General features: G+C 41.8%; 1 protein-coding gene across 1 annotated transcript in view; it reads left to right on the forward strand.

Moving 5' to 3' along the window:
• The window catches only part of col25a1 (collagen type XXV alpha 1 chain), a 231,415-nt gene that overhangs the window by 82,316 nt on the left and 123,675 nt on the right, over positions 1-25,424 (forward strand). The window contains exons 10-12 of the mRNA XM_078396380.1: positions 9,311-9,337; positions 16,889-16,933; positions 21,746-21,790. Of these exons, the coding sequence (XP_078252506.1) occupies positions 9,311-9,337; positions 16,889-16,933; positions 21,746-21,790 (117 nt within the window). The remainder of the gene's footprint in view (positions 1-9,310; positions 9,338-16,888; positions 16,934-21,745; positions 21,791-25,424) is intronic.

Here is a 25,424-nt window from a genome sequence, read left to right on the forward strand (position 1 = left end):
TAGCCAACCAGGCCTCCAGTTGTAAGACAACGTTCTTTGCAGATCCACCGGGCAATACTGATTGCTCCAATTTTACGTGGCTGAGTCACTACAATATTGCAGAATGCATGTTTTTTTAAGTAGTGTTCAAGAATATATTGAGGTAGTTGTGTACTCTTGCCACAGCCAGTAGCACCACAGATGATGACAACCGCAGATGATGACAACCTGCAACCTGCCCCCTTGATCCTGCCCCCACTGCCCTTCTGAAGGATGTCATTGCAATAGCCGGTCCCAGCATCCTCTCTATTATCAACAGTTCTCTGGCCACTGGCACTGTTCCAACCAGTTTCAAGCTCGCGGTGGTCCAGCCCCTACTGAAAAAACCTAACCTAGACCCCACCTTGCCTAGCAACTACAGACCCATTTCCAAACTGCCATTCCTGTCAAAAGTCCTTGAAAAGGCAATCCTAAACCAATTAGTGCCCTACCTGCACCAAAACACCATCCTGGAAAGTTTCCAGTCAGGTTTCAGAGCCCACCACAGCACAGAGTCTGCCTTGTTGAAGGTACACAACGACCTGCTTCTCGCCATCGACACCGGCGACTGTGCAATCCTGCTCCTTCTCGACCTCAGCGCAGCGTTCGATACAGTGGACCACACCATCCTTATTGACCGTCTCCGGTACGCGGTTGGCATTGATGGCACTGCCCTGAGCTGGTTCGCTTCGTACCTCAAAGATAGGAGTTTCGCCATCAACATAGGCAGTTATTCCTCTGCTCCAGCTAGCCTCTCCTGCGGAGTTCCACAAGGCTCCATCCTAGGCCCCATTCTCTTCTCTCTATACATGCTCCCCCTTGGCCAAATCATTCAAAGGCACGGCATTTATTTCCACTGCTATGCCGATGACACTCAGCTTTACCTCCCCCTGAAACCCAACAACCAGTCAAATTTAAACAGCCTCTCACACTGCCTTGAGGACATAAAATGTTGGATGGCACAGAACTTCCTCCAATTAAATGAGAGCAAGTCTGAGGTCATCCTATTCGGCCCCCCCGACTCCATCAAATTGATAACAGGCAGTCTTGGAAGCCTATCCTGCCTAGTCAAACCGCATGTCAAAAACCTCGGCATGATATTTGACTCTGCATTAAAATTTGATAAGCAAGTCAACGCTGTGGTAAAAGCCAGCTTCTTCCAACTTCGAACCATAGCTAAAATCAAACCTTTCCTCCAATTCGACGACACAGAAAAAATCATTCACGCTTTCATTTCCTCCCGCCTAGACTACTGCAACTCCCTATACACTGGGATCAGCCAATCTTCCCTATCCCGCCTGCAACTGGTCCAAAACGCCGCAGCGAGACTCCTGACGGGTACCCGTAAAAGGGACCACATCACCCTGATTCTGGCCTCTCTCCACTGGCTCCCTGTACGGTACAGAATCAACTTCAAGCTCCTCCTATTCACGTATAAAGCCCTAAATGGACACTCCCCCCCCTACATCAAAAATCTTCTAACCCCCCTCTCTAACTCCAGGTCCCTCAGATCGGCCGACTTGGGGCTATTCACTATCCCGCGGTCTAGGCTTAAACTCAGGGGTGACCGCGCTTTTGCGGTTGCAGCTCCTAGACTGTGGAACAGCATCCCTCTCCCCATCAGAACTGCCCCCTCCATCGACTCCTTTAAGTCCAGGCTCAAAACATATTTCTACTCCCTAGCGTTTGAGGCTCATTGAGGAGGCGCTGTGAACTGTTTGCGTGCTACTGTATGTTTTCATTTTTTTTCTATTGGAACCTAATCAAATGTACAGCACTTTGGTCAACGTGGGTTGTTTTTAAATGTGCTATACAAATAAAAATTGACTTGACTTGACTAACCGAATTATTTTCAACGAGATTATCTAACTGTTCCCTGTGTTTAGTAATCGGCAATACGGGGTACATGTAGTCTGCCAGTTTTATGCGACTTACTGGCCTTACAGCCGAAAGAATATTTATTGCGTTTACATTGGAAACCTTGAGAAGGTCCTCAGCATTAACCTTTTGCGCCTTATTGTTGTCTACATCTCCCTCAGCAACAATGGCACAATGGGAGACCAATTGTTCATTTTGATATTCTGAACCATCCCCAAATTCAGCTTTTGTCATCGCTTCTTTTAATTCAACGCACTTCGGTCGACAACCGAGCTCTGCACCACGCTGATCCATCGAATAGGCCATTAATGAGGGGTCCTTTGGCTTTGCATCCAAAAGCTCGACGCCCGCACCCGCCTTGCCAGGGTTAGGGCCATCCTTAGTCTGCTGCGCCATCGCGCTCTCGGTCGCCACGCCAAACACGCGCGGCAACGGTCGGTGCAGCTGCACGAAAAGAACATGAGTAAAATACATGCCCTACAATAATGGGCTTCAAATCTTGGAGGAAAGGTGCAAGACAAGTTCTGCGTATAATAGATGAACTGAGTAACATTTTGTTTAATGATATTTGGAATTTGGATTTTCAACCCAAACCCTCCCCACCGACCACTCCCAGTCATCAGAAAAGAGATTAAATAGTTGTAGTGGTTTCCACATGTAAGGACACTTGTGGTATAAGAGCCACATTTCTGTTTGAATGAATTGGTATCTCTTGTTTCTGTGAGGATCATTTGAATTATCCAATTGGCTCAGTTTCATCCTGAATTAATGAAGTCACTCAGCCCTGTAATTACTATTTAAATATAATTTATAACAAATATTACTTTTGAATTTATTTTTTACTTGTGATGCAAGCACTTCAAATCACATCCATCAGTATATAATGTAAGTTTTTTTAAATTTTGCTTTTAAAACTACCATCCCTCCATCTCTCCCTTGAGATCCAAAGGTTCAAATTGAGAATCATGTTACTTACCTGTAAGTACAGGTCAAGGGTGCACCAGATATAAACCAGAAAAATTACATTCTTATTTGCTGCACCTTTAGAGGAACATAAAACACATCAGCAACAACAATAAATATACAGTTATTTGAAATAAACTATATCGTGATAGTGTAAAAACCAAAGTATGTAGAGCAACCATAGAAATGCAAAGTCTGTAGTGGTCCAGTAGGGTTGCTGTGGTTGAAGAAGGGTTGTGATAAAGGTGTGCAGGGAAAAAGAAAGGTGGAAGATGGGACGAAGCTGTCCTTGAGCCTGCAGGTAACAGCTCTCAGACATCTGTACCTTCTTCTCGATGGTACCAGCAAGAAGTGGTCAGGATAGTGTGGACTTTTGATGTTGGTCGTTGCCTTCTTGAGGCAGAGTTTCCGTAAATCTGTTCTATACTGGGGAGGCCAATACCCATGAGAGACTGGGCAAAGTCCACCACATTCTGTAGCTTCCTTCGTTCTTGAGTGTTTGAATTTCCAAACTAGGCCGTGATGTAACCAATCAATATACGCTTCACGGTACACGTGTAGAAGTTTGGCGTGTTGCATCCCCTCAAACATCTGAGGAAGTAGAGGGATTGGTGAACTTCATGACTGCATCAATGTGCTGGCCTCAGGACAGATCATCAAAGATGCATAAGCCCTGGAACGTGAAGCTGTGACTCTCTTAATGGCTGCCACATCAATAAAGACAGGTGCAAAACCTTTGGTTATTCCTTCCTGAAGTCAATAATTAGTTCCTTGATCTTTCTAATATTGAGAACAAGATTGTTGTTCTGGCACCACTCATGCAGATTATCAATTTCTCTCCTATTCTTCATCGTCCAGTGGTATCATTAATGAATTTAAAGATGGCGTTGGAGCTGTGTCTGGCTACACAATCATGGGTATAGAGAGAGTAGTACAGGGGGCAGCGTGCAGCCTTAAGGTGACCCTGTGCTGATGGTCAGCAAGGAGGAGGTGTTGTTGCTAATCCATATAGATTGAGGTCTGCTGGTGAGGCAGTCGTGGATCCACTTAAAAAAAGAGGAGCCAAGATTTATATATTTTTGCTAAGACCCAGGTCTCTGAATTTGATGATGAGTTTGGAAGATGTAATGGTGTTGAACAGCAAGCTGTGGTTGATGAACAACTGCCTGCCTTCCATGTTCCTGTTGTCCAAGTGTCCCAGCTCAGAGCGGAGAGCCAGTGAGATCACATCCACTGTTGATCGGTTGTAGCAGCAGGTGAATTGAACTGGGAGAGTCAACATGTTTAAGTTGCTAGGCTTTTCCACATCTTTGAGGATCCGTCCTGGGCCTGGCACTGATGCAATCACAAGGAATGCTCACCAACACCTCTGCTGCCTCAGTAGTATGAGGAGATACTGGCATGTCGTCAAATACTCTGTGCAACTGCTGTAGGTGTACAGTGGATACTGGATGCTCACAGTCTGCTTCAGATATTCAGACACTCAGTCAGGAAGGAGGTTGCAGCAATTTCAGTGCATATTTCCCAATTCATTTGGTTGCCCTACAGTGGCAAAAACGGTCATTTTCCACAATAAATCAAAATAATAATCTGATTTACTACCTTAATTTTACGTGAAAAATAGGGGATTATAGCAATTAAATGGCAGTGTGCCGCTTTAATAAAAAATTAAGCCTGTTTATTTCATTAGTTTGTTAAATTCTTCTGGAGGAATACACTCCAGTTTTTATAGGTTAAAGTGTGAATGATTTGTGCAATCTTTACAACCAATAAATCTTTAAGTGGCAATCTTTCACAGCAACAACTGTTTTTTTTATTATAGTGCTGCAAAGAGTAGCCTATTATTTGTACAGCGTCATCCTTGTTAATTGGAAATGTCTATCTTAAGGTCATAGAAGTGACACAAAACAATGTGACACAGTTTTGCTTGAAAATATATGCTTTTCAAATATTCGCTGTTATCAAAAGCATCAAGAATTCAAGCAATTAGGATAAATTTAATTAGAGAGAAGCAGCTTAAATTCATGACCCATTGGCCTGATGATTATTATTATATTGACCTTGAATCTGTGCTTTTACTGACTTAAAACTGGCAGCAATGGCCATAATAAATATCTTTGTTTCAGATGTACTTTGTCAAAATTAGGCCTTGTCATGAACTTCAAATTCTAATGCCTTTTTCTCAACTGTAAAAGTAATTAAAAATATAAATTCTTGCTGAGTAAGATGCAACTATGTTTTTGTTTCTTGGATCTGCATTAGTGTGAGAAGTCCTGCGGCCATTTATCCAATGATTCCATTCCACTACGATCACATGCCCTTCACGTGTACATATTTTGCGTAAAGGTGTCCAGGATTATGGGGAGAAGGCAGGAGAATGGGGTTGAGAAGGAAAGATATATTAGCCATGATTGAAAGGCAGAGTAGACGATGAACCAAATGGCCTAATTCTGCTCCTAGAACTTATGAACTTATGCTCTATCCATGTCACGTCCTGATTCAGTATCCTGGATTACAAGTAACATGCAGTAGGCTTCATGCTACTTACAGTCGCTACACGCATTCTTTGGAACTGTTTGCTGGCGATATACCATATCCTTACATTTTATTCCTGACTTGAGAAGAGAGATGTATTGATGGAGATGGCCATGCATGGATACCAGATCTTATTTTAGTTAAGAATGATACTGCGGCGATCGTGGACCAAAACCTACAGTAGGAAACAGAGAGCCACACGGTGTCTGCTTCCCTCCCCTTGTTTCTGAGGAACTACGGCTTTCAGGCAAGTGTTCCTGCTGGAAACTAAGGATAGGTTCTGATATATTCCAAACCATATCAGATCACAAGCTATTAATAGACATTATTATTAAAGATTAATATTTCAGAATATAAGCCTCCATTTAAGTTTGACAGTATTATGATCTTTTTGAAAATATAAAAAATATTTTTAATCTCGGCTTGCCAAGTGGAATCATGCTGGACCAGGCCCAATGTCTTCAATCTCCCCACGCCTGCACCTACATTGTCCAGACGCAGAGGCCTTGTGCTGCCCATCCTGTTGCTCCAAATCTCCTCAACTCCAAGCCCAAGGCCACCAGAGCAGCAGAGTCTCCAGGGAAGTCGTTTCCCCGACACAAACTGGAGTTTTGACAGTCAGCAAAACCGTACCCCTTGCAGCTATGCCAGCTGTCAAACCTGTGATCTGCTAATTGTCTCTAACATTCAGAAACATTTAAAAACTATTGAAAAAATAAATCAAGATTTGGTCCATTATTTCTATTTTGTTTTTTTGTTTTCAGTTAAAGAGAAATTATGTATTTTAAAAGAACTTCCCTTCCCTTTTTCTTTTTGTACCTGCAGCCTCAGTCTATGGATTCTCGGGCCCAGCACTTAATCTATCCTGATGTGTTATCCCCACCATAAAAACATGGAATCTTTCCAAAATTTAATTTCTCATGCTGGACTGCATTCAGCAGTCCAAATTTGCCAGAATTTCCACATTTAGCAACATGTGCAAGGAAATCCCAGATTTGCTTCCATTTAAGCAAATAAATTCTTGCCGTGTTGTTTGAGGCAAGATCCGGGCCATTATTTCTCCTTGGTATCAATGTCAGTGTCAGAGACAGCAACATTAGGGCAATCCAGTGGAACACAAATTGTGAGAGATTTCCTTTCATGGAATAATATTTTGCCAGCTCTCAATTCAAAGTGCAGCTGGTTCCAGAAGTTACACATCTGCAGTTGATCAATGCTTTCTTTGCTTTTTGCCAGCAAAGTTTCAAGAATTTTGCAAAATGACCTCATCGCACCTTAAAATTTGCTCCTGAATTGACAGCAGTTGAAGGAAGTTTGAAAAGAAATTGCCAAATGCATCAAGTGTTTGTAACTGGACTCTGGTCCGCATTAACAAAACTGATCTCCCGGTGGCCGAGCACTTTAACTCCCCCTCCCATTCCCAGTCTGACCTTTCTGTCATGGGCCTCCTCCAGTGCCATAGTGAGGCCCGCCGGAAATTGGAGGAGCAGCACCTCATATTTCGCCTGGGCAGTTTGCAGCCCGGTGGTATGAACGTCGACTTCTCCAACTTCAGATAGCTCTTCTGTCCCTCCCTTCCCCTCCTCCTTCCCAGATCTCCCTTCATCTTCCTGTCTCCACCTATATTCTTCCTTTGTCGTCCCCCCTGACATCAGTCTGAAGAAAGGTCTCGACCCGAAACGTCACCCATTCCTTCTCTCCCGAGATGCTGCCTGACCTGCTGAGTTACTCCAGCATTTTGTGAATAAATCGATTTGTACCAGCATCTGCAGTTATTTTCTTATACTATTCTGTTTACTTCTATTGGTTTAAGTTTAGGTGTAGCTTTTTATTGTCACGTGTAGCAAGATACAGCGAAAAGCTTTTGCATGCTATCCAATCAAATCACATAATACTATACATAATACAGATAAATACACAGATACAATCAAGCCAAATGCAGGAACAATAGGTAGAGCAAAGGGGAAGATACCAAGGAAACAAAAACGATCTTGGATCTCTGGAATTTCTTGTAAAAAATAATCCAATAAATGGACATCTGCTGGCTAGAATGAGAGAGTTAAATGTGAGAGAGTGCAGAATATAGTTCTCCAAATTGTAGCGCCCCAGTTCCAAAGACAAAGTCGAAGGTCCTCAATGGGGTAGAGGTGAATCGTACAGTACCCAAGCTTATGGAAGGACCATTCTGAAGCCCGATAACAGAGGGGAAGAAGCTGTACCTGAGTCTGGTGGTGCACACATTCAAGCTTCTGTATCTTCTGCCCGACTGGATCAGGGACAATAGACAATAGACAATAGGTGCAGGAGTAGGCCATTCAGCCCTTCGAGCCAGCACCGCCATTCAATGCGATCATGGCTGATCACTCTCAATCAGTACCCCGTTCCTGCCTTCTCCCCATACCCCCTCACTCCGCTATCCTTAAGAGCTCTATCCAGCTCTCTCTTGAAAGCATCCAACGAACTGGCCTCCACTGCCTTCTGAGGCAGAGAATTCCACACCTTCACCACTCTCTGACTGAAAAAGTTCCTCCTCATCTCTGTTCTAAATGGCCTACCCCTTATTCTTAAACTGTGGCCCCTTGTTCTGGACTCCCCCAACATTGGGAACATGTTTCCTGCCTCTAATGTGTCCAATCCCCTAATTATCTTATACGTTTCAATAAGATCCCCCCTCATCCTTCTAAATTCCAGTGTATACAAGCCCAATCGCTCCAGCCTTTCAACATACGACAGTCCCGCCATTCCGGGAATTAACCTAGTGAACCTACGCTGCACGCCCTCCATAGCAAGAATATCCTTCCTCAAATTTGGAGACCAAAACTGCACACAGTACTCCAGGTGCGGTCTCACCAGGGCCCAGTACAACTGTAGAAGGAGGAATGATCGTGGTGGGACGAGTCTTTGATTATGTTGGCTGCTTTCCCGAGGCAGAATGTAAAATTTAACCATTTAACTTTCCTTCTTTAGCCAGAAGCAGATGTCCTGTTATCAGGTTATGTTTTAAAATAAATCCCAAAGATCCAAGTCCTTTCCTGCTTTTTTAGTCACACATGGCAAACTGGTTTTACAGGAAGAATAAAATGCTCAGAGTATTTCCTATTGGGAGTTAAAGTAGCATTACTTTCACGCTCTAGATTGTCCATATAATTTTTGAAGAGCTTAATCAAACTTCCCAAATCTGAATAACGATTGTCATTCTGGGAATCAAATTTAAATTGTGACCCTTTCATTGAGCTTCCTTGTGCACCACAGGTGGATAGTGATTATTGGGCCACAGGGTGCTGTTTTCATGAGGCTCTTGGATTCTTTCTGCCGGAAATACAAAGTTAATGAACGGAAACTCATTTAAGATCTGGGAAAAAGGTTAGCTCCAGTAAGCCTGGGAGAATAAAAAACAATCATTTGCAGAGCTTTTAGTGCTGGATTAGTAGGATTCTCCTTAGCTAACTGGGCTCTGGATAACTAAGAATCTATTTTTGCATTCATTTACATCCTCTGAGTTGTAAGATCGGGACAACATGTATTCATGCAATGGTTTTCATGCTTTTATTATTAATGCGTAAATCTGCAACAAAGCTTTATTCAACATTGGGCAAATATGAGAATAATGTATTGCACTATCATGCAAGTCCAATGGATTAGAGAACTTTGGTGACTTAAGCCTGTACCTCCTCACACTTCTAACGGGCTAAGTTATAACCACAATCAGATTTAAACAGTCAACCTTATTCATAGAAATCATCATTTTCCTCTTAAACTATGTAGTTATCTATCATCTGCAGGGTTCCATGCATGTGGCCTGCAGGTCAGCATAGGAAGTGTGATTGATTTGCACTGATGATTATATCTTGGAAATCAGTCATTTCTGCTAACTTTTCCATCTAGTAATAATGATTTTATGTCTTTGTTTTTCTAGGGACCTCAGGGACCACCAGGACAAAAGGTACTATATTGCCATTACAATACTTGAAAAGCAATTAAACTGTTTATTGCCAACAATTGACCCAGATCTTGAGGAAATGGGCTACTGTAGTTCAGGAACTAATACTTGGTCATCTCAGTAGCGTTAAAACTTTTCAACAGCATGTGTTGTCATATCACGAAGAGCAACATTAGTTTCTACTTCAAATTAAAGTTCAAATTTGAACAGATTAGGCAGTTTAAGTTTTTTTCTTCAGAATGTGTAGGTCAAAAAAGGTTATTTGGTACGAAAGTTACTGATCTTCATAGTCCATTGATGGCAAAGCTCTGGAATTTAAATTTGAAACATGTAGGAATATAGTTTCTGTTACAACCCAAACAAAGCTTAATAGATCACTGCCACACGGTTGATACTGAGCAAAACTTTCTATGTGTGACTGATGAATGGGTTTTGCTTTTGCTGTGATCAGGGAGCTGCTGGTGTTTTCCTGTTTCTGAGGTAACTTGATGACAGACTTCCTGAACCTTCTGTCAGCACCTTTTACAGTTATCAGAATCGGCTGCCAGGTTTTTTTTTTTGATAAACTCAACACGCAATTTATGAGATTTCTGCGTTACCACATCATAAAGAACATCAATGCCATATTCATACCTTGCAGTCGGCCATCACGCTTTGGAAGGATGCCTCTGAAGAACCTACCAAAGAACACAAAAATATATATTTTTTAACTGTATTTATTGCCCTGCCCTTTGTTTAGGTTGCTCTGTTGCAGCAGCACTAAGGCAAGGATAATGTGTGGAAAGTGTTAAATAAAATAATGGTTTTCTTTGCAACCTCTTGCCCCATCGCAAGGTGTGAGCTTAATGTTCAAAGACTATTGAGGGTGTGCTGCAATGTAGGAGGTGCCTCCTGTCACGTGAAACATTAAACTGAAGCTACTCCTGCTCAGGCAGACATTACCAATCCCTCTTTTGATGAAGGACACCATTCCAAATTCCGACTCGGATATAAAAGCAAAAATATGGCTAAAATAAAAGCAGAAATTGCAGGGACTCTCTGTGGATTAGACAGCAAGTGTGGAGAGGAAAAGCAGAGAAATAAATACAGAATTATGATGAATGGTTGTTGGCTTGGAGCTTGAAATCTGCTGCTCCCTCCTGCTGAGTGTGTCCCATTCTTTCTGCTTTTATTTCAGGTCAGTGAACATACACCAAAAGTAATCTTTATTAAGACTCCTGCATTAGAGCAGCCACAGGGAGGGGATTTCGTGACAGAGTCAAAGAATCACACAGCGTGAAAACAGGATCATTGGCCCAACTCATCCATGCCCACCAAGATGCCCATCCACGCTTGGCCCACTTGCCAGTTTGGCCTATATCCTAAAGCTTTTCTGTCCTGTCCAAATGTCTTTTAAATGTTTTATAGCACTTATCTCAACCATTTAATCTGACAGCTTGTTCCTCGTGCATCCCGCCGTTTGTGTGAATACGTTGCCCCTCAGGTCCCTTCCTTTCCATCTCACTCTAAACCTTTGTCCTCTTGTTCTTGATTCCCCAACACTGGGTAAAAGCTATATGTATGCACCCGATCTATGCCCCTCATGATTTTATACACCTCGCTAAGACCACCCCTCAATCTCCCGCGCTCTAAGAAATAAATTCCCAGCCTGCCCAACCTCTTCCTAGAATTCCATCTCTCGTCTTGCTTACTCTTTTTCACTGTTTCAGTTTATAGGCATCTTTCCTACAACAGGGTGACCAAAGCTGAACACAGTACCTCAAGTGTGGCCTTGTCTTGTGAAAATGCAACATAATGCCCCAACTTCTATATTCAATGCCCTTCATGATAATTGCCAGCATGCCAAAATCCTTTTTCATCATCCTGTCCACCTGTGGTGCCACTTTCATGGAATTACATACTTGTACCCCTAGGTCCTTCTGTTGTACAATTTTCCCCAGGGCCCCACTGTTCACTGCGATGGTTTTACACTGGTTTGAGATCCCAAAATGGAATATCTTGCACTTATGCCATTCCCCCGTCCACTTACCCAGCTGATCTAGATCCCCCTGCAATTCTTGATGCCCATCTGCACTTGCTAATGATATTTATCCATCACGAAACATTAATAAAGTATATTATCTGTGCACCATCATAATATTGTTTATTAGCAATATTTCATTGGGAGTTTACTGTGTGCAGTTTGGCTGTTACTTTTTCTCTCATGAATATTCTATGACAAGAATGAACATATAAACATATAAATTCTGAGCAAGAGTATGCAATTCAGAGACTGCTCCACTATTTAATAGGATCATAGCTGATCTGATTGAAACTCTGCATTCCTATCTACCCTGGTAACCTCTCACTCTCAAGCATGTTTATTGAAACATTGGGGACTCCAAGGATCTTGAAAGGGTAGATGTGGAGAGGATGTTTCAGCCTATACCTTAACAGTATTCAATGATGCTTTTTCCAGTTCTCTTCGAAGAAGAGTTTCCCAAAGACATTATAATCCCTTAGAAAAAAGTATAATCTCTGCCTTAAATGGATGACGCCTTCTTTTTAATGAATGACCCCTAGTTCTCAATTGTGCCATAAAAGAAAACATCCTCTCCACATCCACCCTTTCAAGACCCTTGGGGTCCTCAATGTTTCAATAAAGTCCCCTCTTACCCTTCTCAACTGCAACAGACACAAGCCTACCTGGCCAAAATGTCATCATGAAATAATCTCCCCTGTCCAGCAAACCTTCTTTGAACTAAATAAGGAGACCAATGCTTCACACAATATTTTAGATATGGTCTCACCAATGACTGACCAAAGAATCTCAGTTCCCTAGCAATAAATGATAGCATTTTGTTAGTTTCCCTAATGACTTGCTGTGCATGAATGCTTGCCTTTTGTGAATTATGCACCAGAATCTGCAGATTCCCTCTTTATCTTAGAATTCTGCAATCATCATTTAGAAAATATTTTCCCATTTTCCTACCAATTTCGACAATTTCACATCTTCTCGCATTATGCTCTGTTTGCCAGATCTTTGCCCATTCACAACTTGTTCCTTTGTAGTCTCCAATGTCCTCTGCACAACATTCTTTTCTATGTAGTTTTGTGTCAACAGTAAATTTAGCATCTATTCACTTGGGGCTTTCATACAAGTAATTTATATAAATGGAAAAAAGTACTTAATTGATTGCAAAGTGCTTTATGACCACCAGAAAGAGATGGCAATGGTACAATATAAATGCAAGTCTTTCTTCCGAATCAAAAAGGTGTGAACGTCCACGATTATTCATTATGGTCTTCCTTCATTTGTTGATTAACCAAGGTCTCCAAAACCATCTTTTATGAAGACTCATAAGATTCCAGTTTTAGGGAAGTGCTAAAATTGGAAATAATGTAAATAATCATAATTTTTTAGTACATGATGAATGCAGGAAGGTCAAAGATATGCAGAATATTTTCACATATTACTTAATTTTTCAGTGAAGATGGCAGTTCAGCTGGGTTTTTATATCAAATGATTTCAACAAATGTGTGAAAAAGAAGAGGTAATTCAGAACATAAAAGCACACACACAAATCTGTTCTGTGAGGAATATTGACACTGGAAGTAGTTCAAAAACTATTTAAATCTAATGGCAGGGAATGGAAATGTCAGGAAATTGAGATGAGCAGCAAGTAATGTTATAAATTGAATAATCTATATGTGTAATAATTTATTGAAAGCTTTTAACATTTCAACATGCATTATATCTAGATGCTGATTTATTGTGTTGACTAAGCCAACCCAAGGAGCTGAGCTTTATGTTGGACATTGCCATCTTCTGTTTCTTCACTGCAACCAAAATTAATCCCTCACCTGGGCATTCATAGTCCTTTTTGAACAAAATATGTCCCTGCAACTCTCGCCCCATCTATTCCTGCAGAAAAATGCACGGATAGAATTTTTTGCTGTGGGTTTCATTTTATATACATATTTAATCCATCTGAAGATGGAGAATGTCTAAATATTTTTTTATTTCAACCATTTAACAAAGCAAAGTAATGATTGGAGTTAGCTTGGTTTCCCAAAGCAATAAAATTAGATTCAACAATTGTTGTCTATTTGAAAAAAAAACTACCGTTTCCTGCCAAGAAACTTAATAGTGCCACTTTTGTTGATTGAGATATTTTGCATTGTCCATAATATTATTCATAAGCACAGCAAACATGATGATGAACAGTCGATTTTATATTATTGCTCTGAAGGCTGAAAATGACTCCCAGAGAATTGTGAATCTGTGGAAATCTCTGTCACAGGCAGTGGAGGCCAATTCACTGGATGTATTCAAGAAAGAGTTAGATATAGCTCTTAGGGCTAACAGAATCAATGAAAATGGGGAGAAAGCAGGAACGGGCTACTGATTTTGGATGGTCAGCCATGATCATATTGAATGGCGGTGCTGGCTCAAAGGGCCAAATGGCCTACTCCTGCACCTATTTTCTATGTTTCTATGACTCAGTTGGTAGATTTGAAGGGCAATCACATTTTTCAACACTTGGACTATAGATCTATTGATCACATCATGTGATTCCATAAAATGGGTAGTATCAAAGCAGGCTACTCAGTTCTGTTAGTGAGTTTGGGTTCGATCCTGACCACAAGTGCTGTCTGTACGGAGTTTGTACAATCTCGCTATGTTCACATGTGTTTTCCCTGGTGCTCTGGATTGGCTTCCTCCCAATCCCAAGGATATGCAGGTTTATAGGTTAATTGGCTTCTGTAAACTGTCCCGAATGTGCAGGATGGAACTAGTGTATGGGTGATCGTTTGTTGGTGCGGACGTGGTGGGCCAAAGGGCCTGTTGCCACGCTGTATTTCTGAATTAAACTAAACTAAACTTATTATTGTCACGTATACTGAGGAACAATAAAAAGCTGGGTCAGTCATTCATTATGCAGTTCTGTTTTCTTTTTTATTGTTATGACATTTCAGTAGCAATGTACAAGAGGGAAAAAAAAGATCAAACATAAAGCTATTGGAGTTACATTTTGCATGTCATTAAACCAACTTTTGTTTCTGCTCTACCAGCTGGCTGTTAAAAAAAATCCCTGGCCATAATTAAATAGGGGGACTCTCTGCAGGGTCCTGGCCATTTTGTGCGCCAATGACAACAGAATACTGCAGAGAGGTCTGGGTAGAGTGGATGGTGGAAGGCAAATGTAGGACAGCAAACTTAGGATTGGATGTAGGTTAGGAAACGGGGATCAGAGATTTTAGTGATTTACCGTTGGTGGAGGGGCCGAGGAGGTCACAAATATAAAATCAAGAGGAAGAGCATTAATAGTGACATGAAGAAAAATATTTTTACACAGCATGTGGTTGGAATCTGGAATGCATTGCCTGAAGATGTGGTGGAAGCAGGTGCAATTGTAGCCTGCAACAAGGTATTAGAAAAGTTTTTTAAAAGTCACAAAGTGCTGGAGTAGCTCAGCGGGTCAAGCAGCATCACTGAGGACATGCAGAGTTGATGTTGCGGGCCGAGACACTTCTGAAGAAACATTCCGACCCGAAACATTACCTATCCATATTCTCCAGAGATGCTGCCTAACCCGATGAGCTACATTAGCACTTTGTGTCTGTTTTTTATTGTATCTGGAAGTAATGGTTCTCAGGCTCCTGTACCTTCTTCCTGATGTAGTTAGTGTCCAATGTGGATTGAGCCTTTGATAGTAATGGCCACCTTCTTGAGGCAGCACTTCCGGTAGATCCCTTTGATGGTAGAGAAGTCAATACCTGGGCAGGGCGGTTTCTACCACATTCTGCAACCTCTATCATTCATGGGACAAATTTAAAGAGGTGATCCAGTGAGGAATGTATATTGTGGAGAAAAAGGAATCATTAAATCGCCTCTAATATTTTTATGCGGTAATATTGTAAGCTGTAATTTGAACTCAGATTCAACAGTCATTTGTTAATTTGAATGTGTAGTTCTTCAAATCATGGATTAGCCAGACTGAAGACATCTCTCTCTCCTGAAAATATCATATAAATATCAATCTTTATTTTTAGAAAATAACAGAAAATTTCAAGCATTGTGATTTCATTTCGCCTCTTCTAAATGCCTTGTGGAGCAGTGCAGCCATATGGAGTGGTGCAACCTTGTGGAGTAATGCAGGTCTGTGGAGCAATGCAGCCGTGTGGAGTAGTGCAGCCTTGTGGAGTAGTGCAGCCTTGTGCAGTAATGCAGCCTTGTGGAGTGATGCAGCCCTGTGGAGTAATGCAGCCTTGTGGAGCAATACAGCCTTGTGGAGCAATGCAGCCTTGTAGGGTGGTGCAGCCTTGTGGAGTGGTGCAGCCCTGTGCAGTAATGCAGCCTTGTGGAGTGATGCAGCCCTGTGGAGTAGTGCAGCCTTGTGGAGTGGTGCAGCCCTGTGGAGCAATACAGCCTTGTGGAGCAATGCAGCCTTGTAGGATGGTGCAGCCTTGTGGAGCAATGCAGCCTTGTGGAGTAGTGCAGCCTTGTGGAGTAATCCAGCCTTGTGGAGTAGTGCAGCCTTGTGGAGTAATGCAGCCTTGTGGAGTAGTGCAGCCTTGTGGAGTAGTGCAGCCTTGTGGAGTAATGCAGCCTTGTGGAGTAGTGCAGCCTCGTGGAGTAGTGCAGCCTTGTGGAGTAATGCAACCTTGTGGAGTAGTGCAGCCTTGTGGAGAAGTACAGCCTTGTGGAGCTGCAGCAAAGCCAAGAGATATTCCACATCCATCATTTGGATTTGTTCCTGGCTGGAATTCAGGAGAAATCACAAAGGGAGCAAACAACCAGTTAGAAAGATGCAGGAAAAGTGATCTGCATCTGTCCCCACAGTGAAAGATCTAAAGATACCAGACCACAATCCAGATTAAAAACTCCTGCAGACTTACGCTCTCATGTGACTGATAAAATTCTCAGTTTGTCAATAAACCAATAAACTTACGTGTAGAAAGGAACTACAGATGCTGGTTTATACCGAAGATAGACGCAAAGTGCTGGAGTAACTCAATGGGTCAGGCAGCATCTCTGGAGAAAAGGAATAGGTGACGTTTCGGGTTGGAACCTGATTCGCTGAGTTACTCCAGCACTTTGTGTCTATCTTCAATATAAACCGCATCTGCACTTCCTTCCTACACATTTTGTCTGCTCCACTGCGAGTCTGACGAAGGGTTCTAACCCAGAACGTCACCTATTCCTTTTCTCCAGAGATGCTGTCTGACCCGCTGAGTTACTCCAGCAATTTAGGTCTATCTGAAGTAAACCTTACGGCTGGATTACTTTTGCATAAAGATATCATGGACATTGATGGGCTGAATAGCCTCATTCCCCCCACTATAAATACTCTGGATTCACACCACGCAGTGTTTTGGATTGGTGGCCAAACTTCTTGGACGACACAAATTTTTCAATAACAGAATAATGCGGAAAAAATAGATTTTGTTATAAATAAATGAAGTCTTCGAGCAGCTCCAACAAAGAACAGTAATCAATATTTTGTCTTTGCAGAAACTAATGGGATTACCATTTGAAATCTAATTTGTCGGCCTCTTATCTATCTTTAGGGGTCTGTGGGTGTCAGTGGAGTACCTGGCGTTCACGGCGAGAAGGTAAGCAACCTCTCACTTGCTATTCGCATGTTCCATTTACACTGCGTACCTAATGCGATCCAGTGATGCTGCTGTAAGAGATTTTCTTTTAAATTAGTATAGACTACTTTGATATAATAGTCAACAATGAGTTTCGATGACGTTGGGCACTTTTTAATTGAAGGAACAATTAAACAATTTGAGTGGGTCAAGGCACCAAAGTTTTCTCAATGTGCTTTTGTTACCTGGGTGTACGTTTGATCCTTTCTGAACATCTCCTCACTGCAGACGATAGAAACATTCTTAGTTCCATTCTCAGGAACACAAGCCCATTTCAACATGCACCCTGTTCTCTGAGTGTAAACGCAAAACCTCCTAGAATGAACATAATAAAGGCTGCAGCTCTTTACTATTTTTGAAGACTTCTTATTGGCCTTGAAACTATTCGGTTGAAATATTTGCCAATGTTTGGTTCACCCATAGCCTAATGTGTTGCTCCTTTAATTGAAAACTTAATGTAATCTACAGTAAATACTTTGCAGAATTATTTCTGTCCTTGAAGCTATTCAGTTCAAATATCTACAATTTCTCTTTTAGGATTATCTGTATTCCAAAATAAAGATGGAAGTTTGAAAGATTTTTCGACCAATATTTGTATTAATTGTTAAATTTAAATCAGGGATTAGTACATTACTTTGTTAACTATTTGGAACATAAGGAAAATGGTCCCCATAGTTTCATATTTCCTTTTGACATATGAGGCCATTCAGCCCATTAATTCTATGCTGCCTCTCGGAGCAATTCCAATAATACCCCCACTTATTTCCAGGTAATAGGGAGGCACTGTGGTGCAGCAGTAGAGATGCTGCCTTACAGCGTCAGAGACCTGGGTATGATCGTGAGCAAGGGTGCTGTCTGTATGAAGTTTGTACGTTCTCCCCGTGTCTGCGTGAATTTTCACCGGGTGCTTTGGTTTCCTCCCACACTCCAAAGACGTACTGTTTTTGAGGTTAAATGGCTTTGGTAAAATTGTAAATTCTTGCTAGTGTGTAGGATAGTATTAGTGCCCGGGGTGATCGCTGGTTGCCATGGACAGTGGGCCGAAGGGCCTGTTTCTCTGAAGTTTAAAGTCTCAAGAGTATCTATTGAACAGTGTGATTTGACTGGATAACATGCAGAACAAGCAAATCACTGTATCCCTGTACTCTTGATAATAAATAAACGACTAATTAAGCTATTAATAAAAAACATCTCCAGATATTACAGCCCTCGGTCAGATTCAAAAGGCAAATAATGGATGGCTTAGCCTATAAAGAAGATGGAAAGTTGAGACTACCACTTACTGTGTGCAAATTTTGTTACTAACACCATCTCAGATAGAGTAACAGCAGGCTAAAACATATTCCAAGTCCACCCCAGTTATATCACAGCATCAGCAGTAGTGTACCTACAATCTTCAATCGTACATTTCAGAGTCCCTTGTGAAATTCCAAAGCTTGGGAATTTCTCCCCATTGGGTGTGTGCTGAATGTGCACATAGTTTTGGCTGCATGTTATGCTTCATTTCTGAAATTGTATACCTTTGACTTAATTTTAGGAAGTGGAGATGTGCTTGTAGCCACTATTATATTGTAAATCTAGTACACAGGACCCAAATGAATTTCTATCACTCTGTCATAAGTGTGTGTTGAGGGATAGTAACCCCCAAAGCTGCCAGAAATGTTCAGTCACGGTAAAGCTCATTCACTTTAATAAAAGCAGAACCTCTTGACCAACCTTTGAAGCGTTCCGTAGCTACCTAACCAGAGGAAGGGCTACATGAAATGTGATAGAGCGATATCCAATGTGTTATTTTCCTGGAAAAATTCTCAATGTAAGTAGTTAGTAAGTACCTCACTAACTTGGGAAACGATTTAAGCAGTATGAAATCACTGATGAGTTCATCAACAAACACACATTAATAATCGTTTCATGTTGGCAAATGCAAAGATCAAATCTGTTTTGTGTTAAATAAGACAAGACACAGAATTGCAAGTAACAGTCCTAACAAATCCGATGATTAAGTGATTGGATCAAACAGATTGAGCCTGGATTCACCAGAATGACCTTACTCCAGGAAACATATGAATGATGAGTGTGTCTGGACAATTGCAAAAGACAGTCGTTTATTAACAAACTTTGAAGTTAAACAATTCAGCAGTATTAACCACAATAGATTCCTTTTCAACTGACCCAGCTAAAATCTATGCTTATGAAAACCACAATGTGCTTTTTTTTCCCATTCAACTGAAGAGTTAGTTGGTACTACATTAACTAACCATGTCCTACAATGTTTTAACTTGGAGTCCTGTGTCAGTGGCTTAAACACAAGCTGATGTGCAGTGTCACGGATGGTTTCAGTTTTTATGCAACCATTTTATTGCATCTATCCTATTGTCTTCATGGATCATGTCATGCCATATAAATCTTCTTCTTCTTGCGTTTGAGGCAGCAGAAGTTATGTAACGCCTTCCAGGCGCTGTAGACAAAAGTGGCAATCCCATGGATGTGGCTCTCGGTGTAGGCAGCCAGGGTATAACCAGGGATCTCCAGATGGGAGCCGTCACTTTTGTGAGTCTCCTGGAGCAGGATTGCAGTGACTTGTGGGTCTGTAGCAGATGTTCAATGATGGTGGTCTTCGCCTTGGTGAGGCCTTCCGCATTCAGCTGCAGCAGGGTGATGCCATCCGGTTCGACATCCGTAGGTGCCCGCCCTAAGAAGGGCGCATGCTCCGGGTTGGCGTCAAGCTGCAGCAACTGAGGTTGCATTTGGGCTGCAAGCTGTTGTTTGTTCGTTGTTATTTCTGCTATTTCTGCTTTGGTTTCTGCTGTCTCTGTTTGTTGTCGTTCGCCTGACCGAGGTCAGTTGACAGGGCTCACCACGAGGAGATCGACAACATGAGCCCCGCCATATAAATGGAAATAATCTTTTGCTGCTTCTGAATCCAGTTACCTGGTCTAAATATGAAATAAATACCTCAGAGTGGATTATCGCCATATAAATGAAAATAATCCACTCTGAGGTATTTATTCCATATTTAGACCAGGTAACTGGATTCAGAAGCAGCAAAAGAGTATGCTGTCTTTTTTCTTAGAAACATAATACAGTAATGTAAAATAACAGCTCAATCTCATTCATATTTCTTTTATGTAACCTAATGAAGTTAACTTCTTTGGAGTAACGCAAGTTACACCACATTTTTTGTCTATCTCCGGTCAGGAGTGCTGGCGGAGACATATATGATATTGGCATTTAAGAGACTTTTAGATAAGCATATGGATATATGTGGGGTATGGAGGGATATGGATCATATGTAGGCAGAGAAGATTAGTTTATCTTGGAATCATGTTCAGCACAAACATTGAGGGAAGTAGGGCCTGTTCCTGTGCTGCACTTTTCTATGGTCAATATAGGTTTTCACATTATTTCCAGTATTCCAGAATATTTATGCTTGAAGATTCCAACGTTTTATCATCCCCATCACCTCTCTCCACTGAACTGAAAACAGAAACCGCTGCCAATAGCTGGTAGGTTAGGCAGTCACAGTGGAGAAGAAAACAATGTCTTCTTTTACTAGTATTTCTATTTTTGTCAACTGGACAAACGATATATGAAGTTCAGAAGATTCCTTAGCAGAGGGAGTATTCCAAACTCAGCGCTGGGAAATGCCGTCATTGAATAAAGTCATTGAATAAACAATTACAATTGCAGCAATCCCAAGGACCTGAAGGAGCCAAAAGCTTTCAGCGAGGCAGGAGGCGTTCCCTGGAGAGTGGAACTGGGTCATATTGTGGGTCAGTGAGCTTTCACCAGATATGGCTAGGGGAGAAAAGATCCGGCTTTAAGGTGACAAAGGGCAGAGGGGGCAGAGAGGATGTCTGCGAGAGGGGGTCAAGGAAAGCATTACTTTAAATACCAGCGTTTAAAGATGGAAAAGAAACAAAAGATCAAAGTGAAGCTGAAGTATCCAGCAACATCTGAGGAGAAGTTGATTGAAGGAGAAATGCTGCAGCGTGCTGTTCCTCAACCTTGCATTGGACATCATTAGAAGAGTCTGGCAGGTCAATGGAGAGAAGGCTGACCGGGAATAGGATGGAAGATTTCCAGAGTGTAAGGGTGTCAGGGATTATGGGGAAAAGGCAGGAGAATGGAGTTGAGAGGGAAAGATAGTTCAGCCATGATTGAATGGCAAAGTAGACGTGATGGGCTGAATGGCCTAATTCTGCCATTCTTATGAACTTGTGAATTTAGGAAGATTAACACGATAGCTGATTGTGAGCCTTTGCAAACTAGACAGAAGTGTTTGTAGACACAAGGACCTAAGTATGCAGGTCAAGCAGTATCTGTAGAGAGGATGGATAGGTGACATTTCAGGTTACGATCCTTTTTCCCAATCCAAAATCTTGTCTGTTCATTTCCTCCACAAATGCTGCCTGACCCAGTGAGATCCCCCAGCACTTTGTGTTTCGCAAGACATATCTGTAAAAAACGTTTCTCCAAAGCAGAGAACTCAATAAAATCACATCTGCTTCCACAAGATAATGTTCATGGATGAACAAAATGTCTTGCTATTCTAGAATGATACATTTCTCGTACACCCATGATATTGATCCACCTGGGCCAGCTGATATATTTTGTACTGGACTGTTATAGGGAGCTCTTTTTGAAATGTCTCTTTAAAAAAGAGTGACTGCTATCATGTTTCACGTTACTCTGTAGTTGAAACTATAACGTCCATTATTTAATGCACCAAAATTCGGTATTCGTCTTTTACCTTTATTATTTTCTTTTCAGGGTGATCTTGGTGGGACTGGGAAGATTGGTGATCCAGGTACCAAGGTTAGTCTGTTTCCGAGAATATTTAAACACTGTCGACGCTCTGCCGAATAGAAAATCCCATTGTATTATTTACAAATTATATTCTTGGACCAATTGGTGTAGAATACTGATCTTTATGGAGTGCAGACTGTATTCTTCAGCACATTAAAAAAATGTTTAATGTCAGCTAAATAATGTCTTGATAGTCTAATCAAAGTAGTTTAATGCTGTAATGTAGGTTGCTGCTTCAGTTTAGTTTAGTTTAGAGATACAGCATGGAAACATGCCCTTTGGCCCACTGAGCCCATACCAACTATCAATCACTTGTTCACACTCGTTCTGTTATCCTACGTTTGCACCCACTTCCTACTTTCTAGAGGTAATTTAGAATGATCAATTAATCTGCAAACCCGCACGTCTTTGGGATGTGGGAGGAAACCGGAGCAATTGGAGGCAAACCCTACGCTGTTACAGGGAGAACATGCAAACTCCATACAGACAGCACCCAAGGTCAGGATTGAACTCAGGTCTCTGCCACTGCGAGGCAGCAGCTCTACCAGCTGCACCACTGTGCTCATCAAAGTGCACTCTCAAAATACAGAAAATAATGAATTGCAATGGGAACTAACAACAATCATTAAAAAAATATGTTTTTTTAGAAGCAAGAATTTGGTGTGCCACAGTGCTGTATCTCTAATGCCTGAGAGCCCGAATTATTTCAGTACACCACCCAGAATACATTTCTGGTTAGATATTCTACCACATAATGTTAATAAAATTGTTGCTGTTCACTCATCGAAAGAAAACAGCTTTTATAATGTTGAAGACAAAACAATGGATGTTATTTAAAGGGCCAGACACCCTTCTGCATTTAAAGGGAGAATGTAGTAAAACTCTCTGCAAAACTAACTTCAGAGGACAACATGGTGGTGCAGCGGTAGAGTTGCTGCCTTACAGTGCCAGAGACCCAGGCCCTTTGGTACTGAAAGTAAACATGCAGGTACAGCAGGCAGTGAAGAAAGCTAATGGCATGTTGGCCTTCATAACAAGAGGAGTTGAGTATAGGAGCAAAGAGGTTCTTCTGCAGTTGTACAGGGCCCTAGTGAGACCACACCTGGAGTACTGTGCGCAGTTTTGGTCTCCAAATTTGAGGAAGGATATTCTTGCTATTGAGGGCGTGCAGCGTAGGTTTCCAAGATTAATTCCCGGGATGGCGGGACTGCCATTTGTTGAAGGAATGGAGCGACTGGGCTTGTATACACTGGAATTTAGAAGGATGAGAGGGGGTCTTATGGAAACATATAAGATCATTAAGGGATTGAACATGCTAGAGGCAGGAAACATGTTCCCTATGTTGGGGGAGTCCAGAACCAGGGGCCACAGTTTCAGAATAAGGGGTAGGCCATTTACATCAGAGATGAGGAAAAACTTTTTCACCCAGAGAGTTGTAATCTGTGGAATTCTCTGCGTCAGAAGGAATGGGCTAATTCTCTGGATGCTTTCAAGAGAGAGTTAGATCGACTCTTAAAGGTAGCAGAGTCAAGGGATATGGGGAGAAGGCAGGAATGGGGTACTGATTGTGGATGATCAGCCATGATCACAGTGAATGGCTTTGCTGGCACGAAGGGCCGAATGGCCTACTGCTGCACCTATTGTCTACTGTCTATTGTCTATTGTTCGATCCTGACTACATGCTTGTCTGTATGGGTGTGTATGTTCTCCCCGTGACCTACGTGGGTTTTCTCCAGGATCTCCGGTTTGCTCCCACATTCCAAAGACATGTGGGTTTGTAGGTTAATTAGCTTGGTAAAATTGTTAATTGTCCCTAGCATGCTTAGGATAGTGTTAATGTGTGGAGATCGCTGGTCGGTGTGGACTCGGTGGGCTGAAGGGCCTGTTTCTGCGCTGTACTCTAAACTAAACTAAAAAAAATACCTTAATCCAAAATGGTTGCCAATGGTGACTTCAGTGATCTCCCGTTGAAAACATCAGTGACTAGAAATGCCAGAAGAACTCCTGCATAAAAGGAAGTTAAAATTGGTGCATCCACTCTCTCAGTAACGTCACCTAAGCATCCTGGTAGGTCGTCTCTGCAGAGCTATTACAGGTCCAACAATTTACTGCTCTGCTTCGACGTATGGATCCACAAATGTTCAACCAGCAAAGTGGGGAACTTTCAATTTGGATTCTGTGTTTTGCATTCAGGCCTAGACTTTTGCATTGAGGCCTGGAAGGCCATTTGGCTGCAGCATGGTGCTTCCAAAGGTTGATCATTCTTACCCTTATAAATATCACCCTGACCGCTTCTTACTGCAGGTGCCTCTCCACCAACAAACAACCTCCTGGCTGCACTTTTCATCTGAAGCCTGTATAAGGTCCTGTGCAACACCATCCAGAAACATGTTAGTTTTTTGTGGAGCAACCATGTAATATATATTTTCTGAGTTCATAATTGTGAGAAAACTCACCTACTAATAGCAAAAATCAATCCAATAATAACTGTTGTTCCCGAAGCAGGGTATCTTTGCAGGAGAAAGCCCAACAGGCACAGATTAGTGTGACATTTTTTGAGTATTTCAAAATGGTGTTAGAGGGGTTGCTTTTTTTTTTTCTGTTTTTACTGGTGGAAAGTAAGTTCAGATGATTTCTTTGAAAGGATGTGTTCAGGATTGAAAACAAATGTTCCAAAGCCTTCAAAGCAAATTCCACACCAGTGAAAGTGTTGATCCACTTGACATCGGATTTTACATCAAACTCTTTTGGTAATGATGTGCCAGATGCTGTGGTTTTCCTGTTGATTCTATGGCTTTTAGGAGTAAAAGCATTACAGAAAAACTTGCCACCACAGTGCAGCTGGTAGTGCTGCTTCCCCACAGCTCCCATTCACTCCTGATCTCTGGTGCTACCTGTGTGGAGTTTGCATGATCTCCTTGCAACTGCTTGAGTTTCATCTAGGTACTCTGTTTTCCTCCCATTGCCCCAAGTGTGTAAGTGAGTGGTAGACTGTGGGGAGTGAAGGGTATGATGAGAGAACAGGTTACAGGGAAAATGAATGTGGCACTGAAAACTATGAGCCAGTTTGAACTCAATGGCCTCCTTCTATGCCATGAGGAATTATCAAGTAAGATGAAATGTCAACAATTAGTATTGAATCATGGATAATTATTTCATTTACTTGAATAAAGATTGACCTCTTATCTCCTAAGGTGAGGCCATCTGTCTGCATTTATGGCCCGTATGCCCCACTCCCCTAAATTTGACTGTGTCAGATCCAAGATACTCCCAGAGCCAAGCATCAGGATCATACGTGATGTAATAGGCCAACATTGGTGGGCTCCACCAGGCCGGACCCACAGTATCGTACAAGCTAATGGCATGTTGGCCTTCATACTGAGAGGTTTAAGTACAGGAGCAAAGAAGCCTTTCTGCAGTTGTATAGGGTCCTGGTGAGGCCACATCTGGAGTATTGTGTGCAGTTTTGGTCTAATTTGGGGAGGGATGTCCTTGCTATTGAGGCAGTGCTGCGTAGGTTCATGAGGTTAATCCCTGGGATGGGGGGACTGTCATATAAGGAGAGATTGGAAAGACTAGGCTTGTATTCACTGGAGTTTAGAAGGATGAGAGGGGATCTTATGGAGACAGATAAAATTATAAA

The sequence above is a fragment of the Rhinoraja longicauda genome, chromosome 1, assembly GCF_053455715.1.
Source record: "Rhinoraja longicauda isolate Sanriku21f chromosome 1, sRhiLon1.1, whole genome shotgun sequence".
In the NCBI taxonomy this organism is placed as follows: Eukaryota; Metazoa; Chordata; class Chondrichthyes; order Rajiformes; family Arhynchobatidae; genus Rhinoraja; species Rhinoraja longicauda.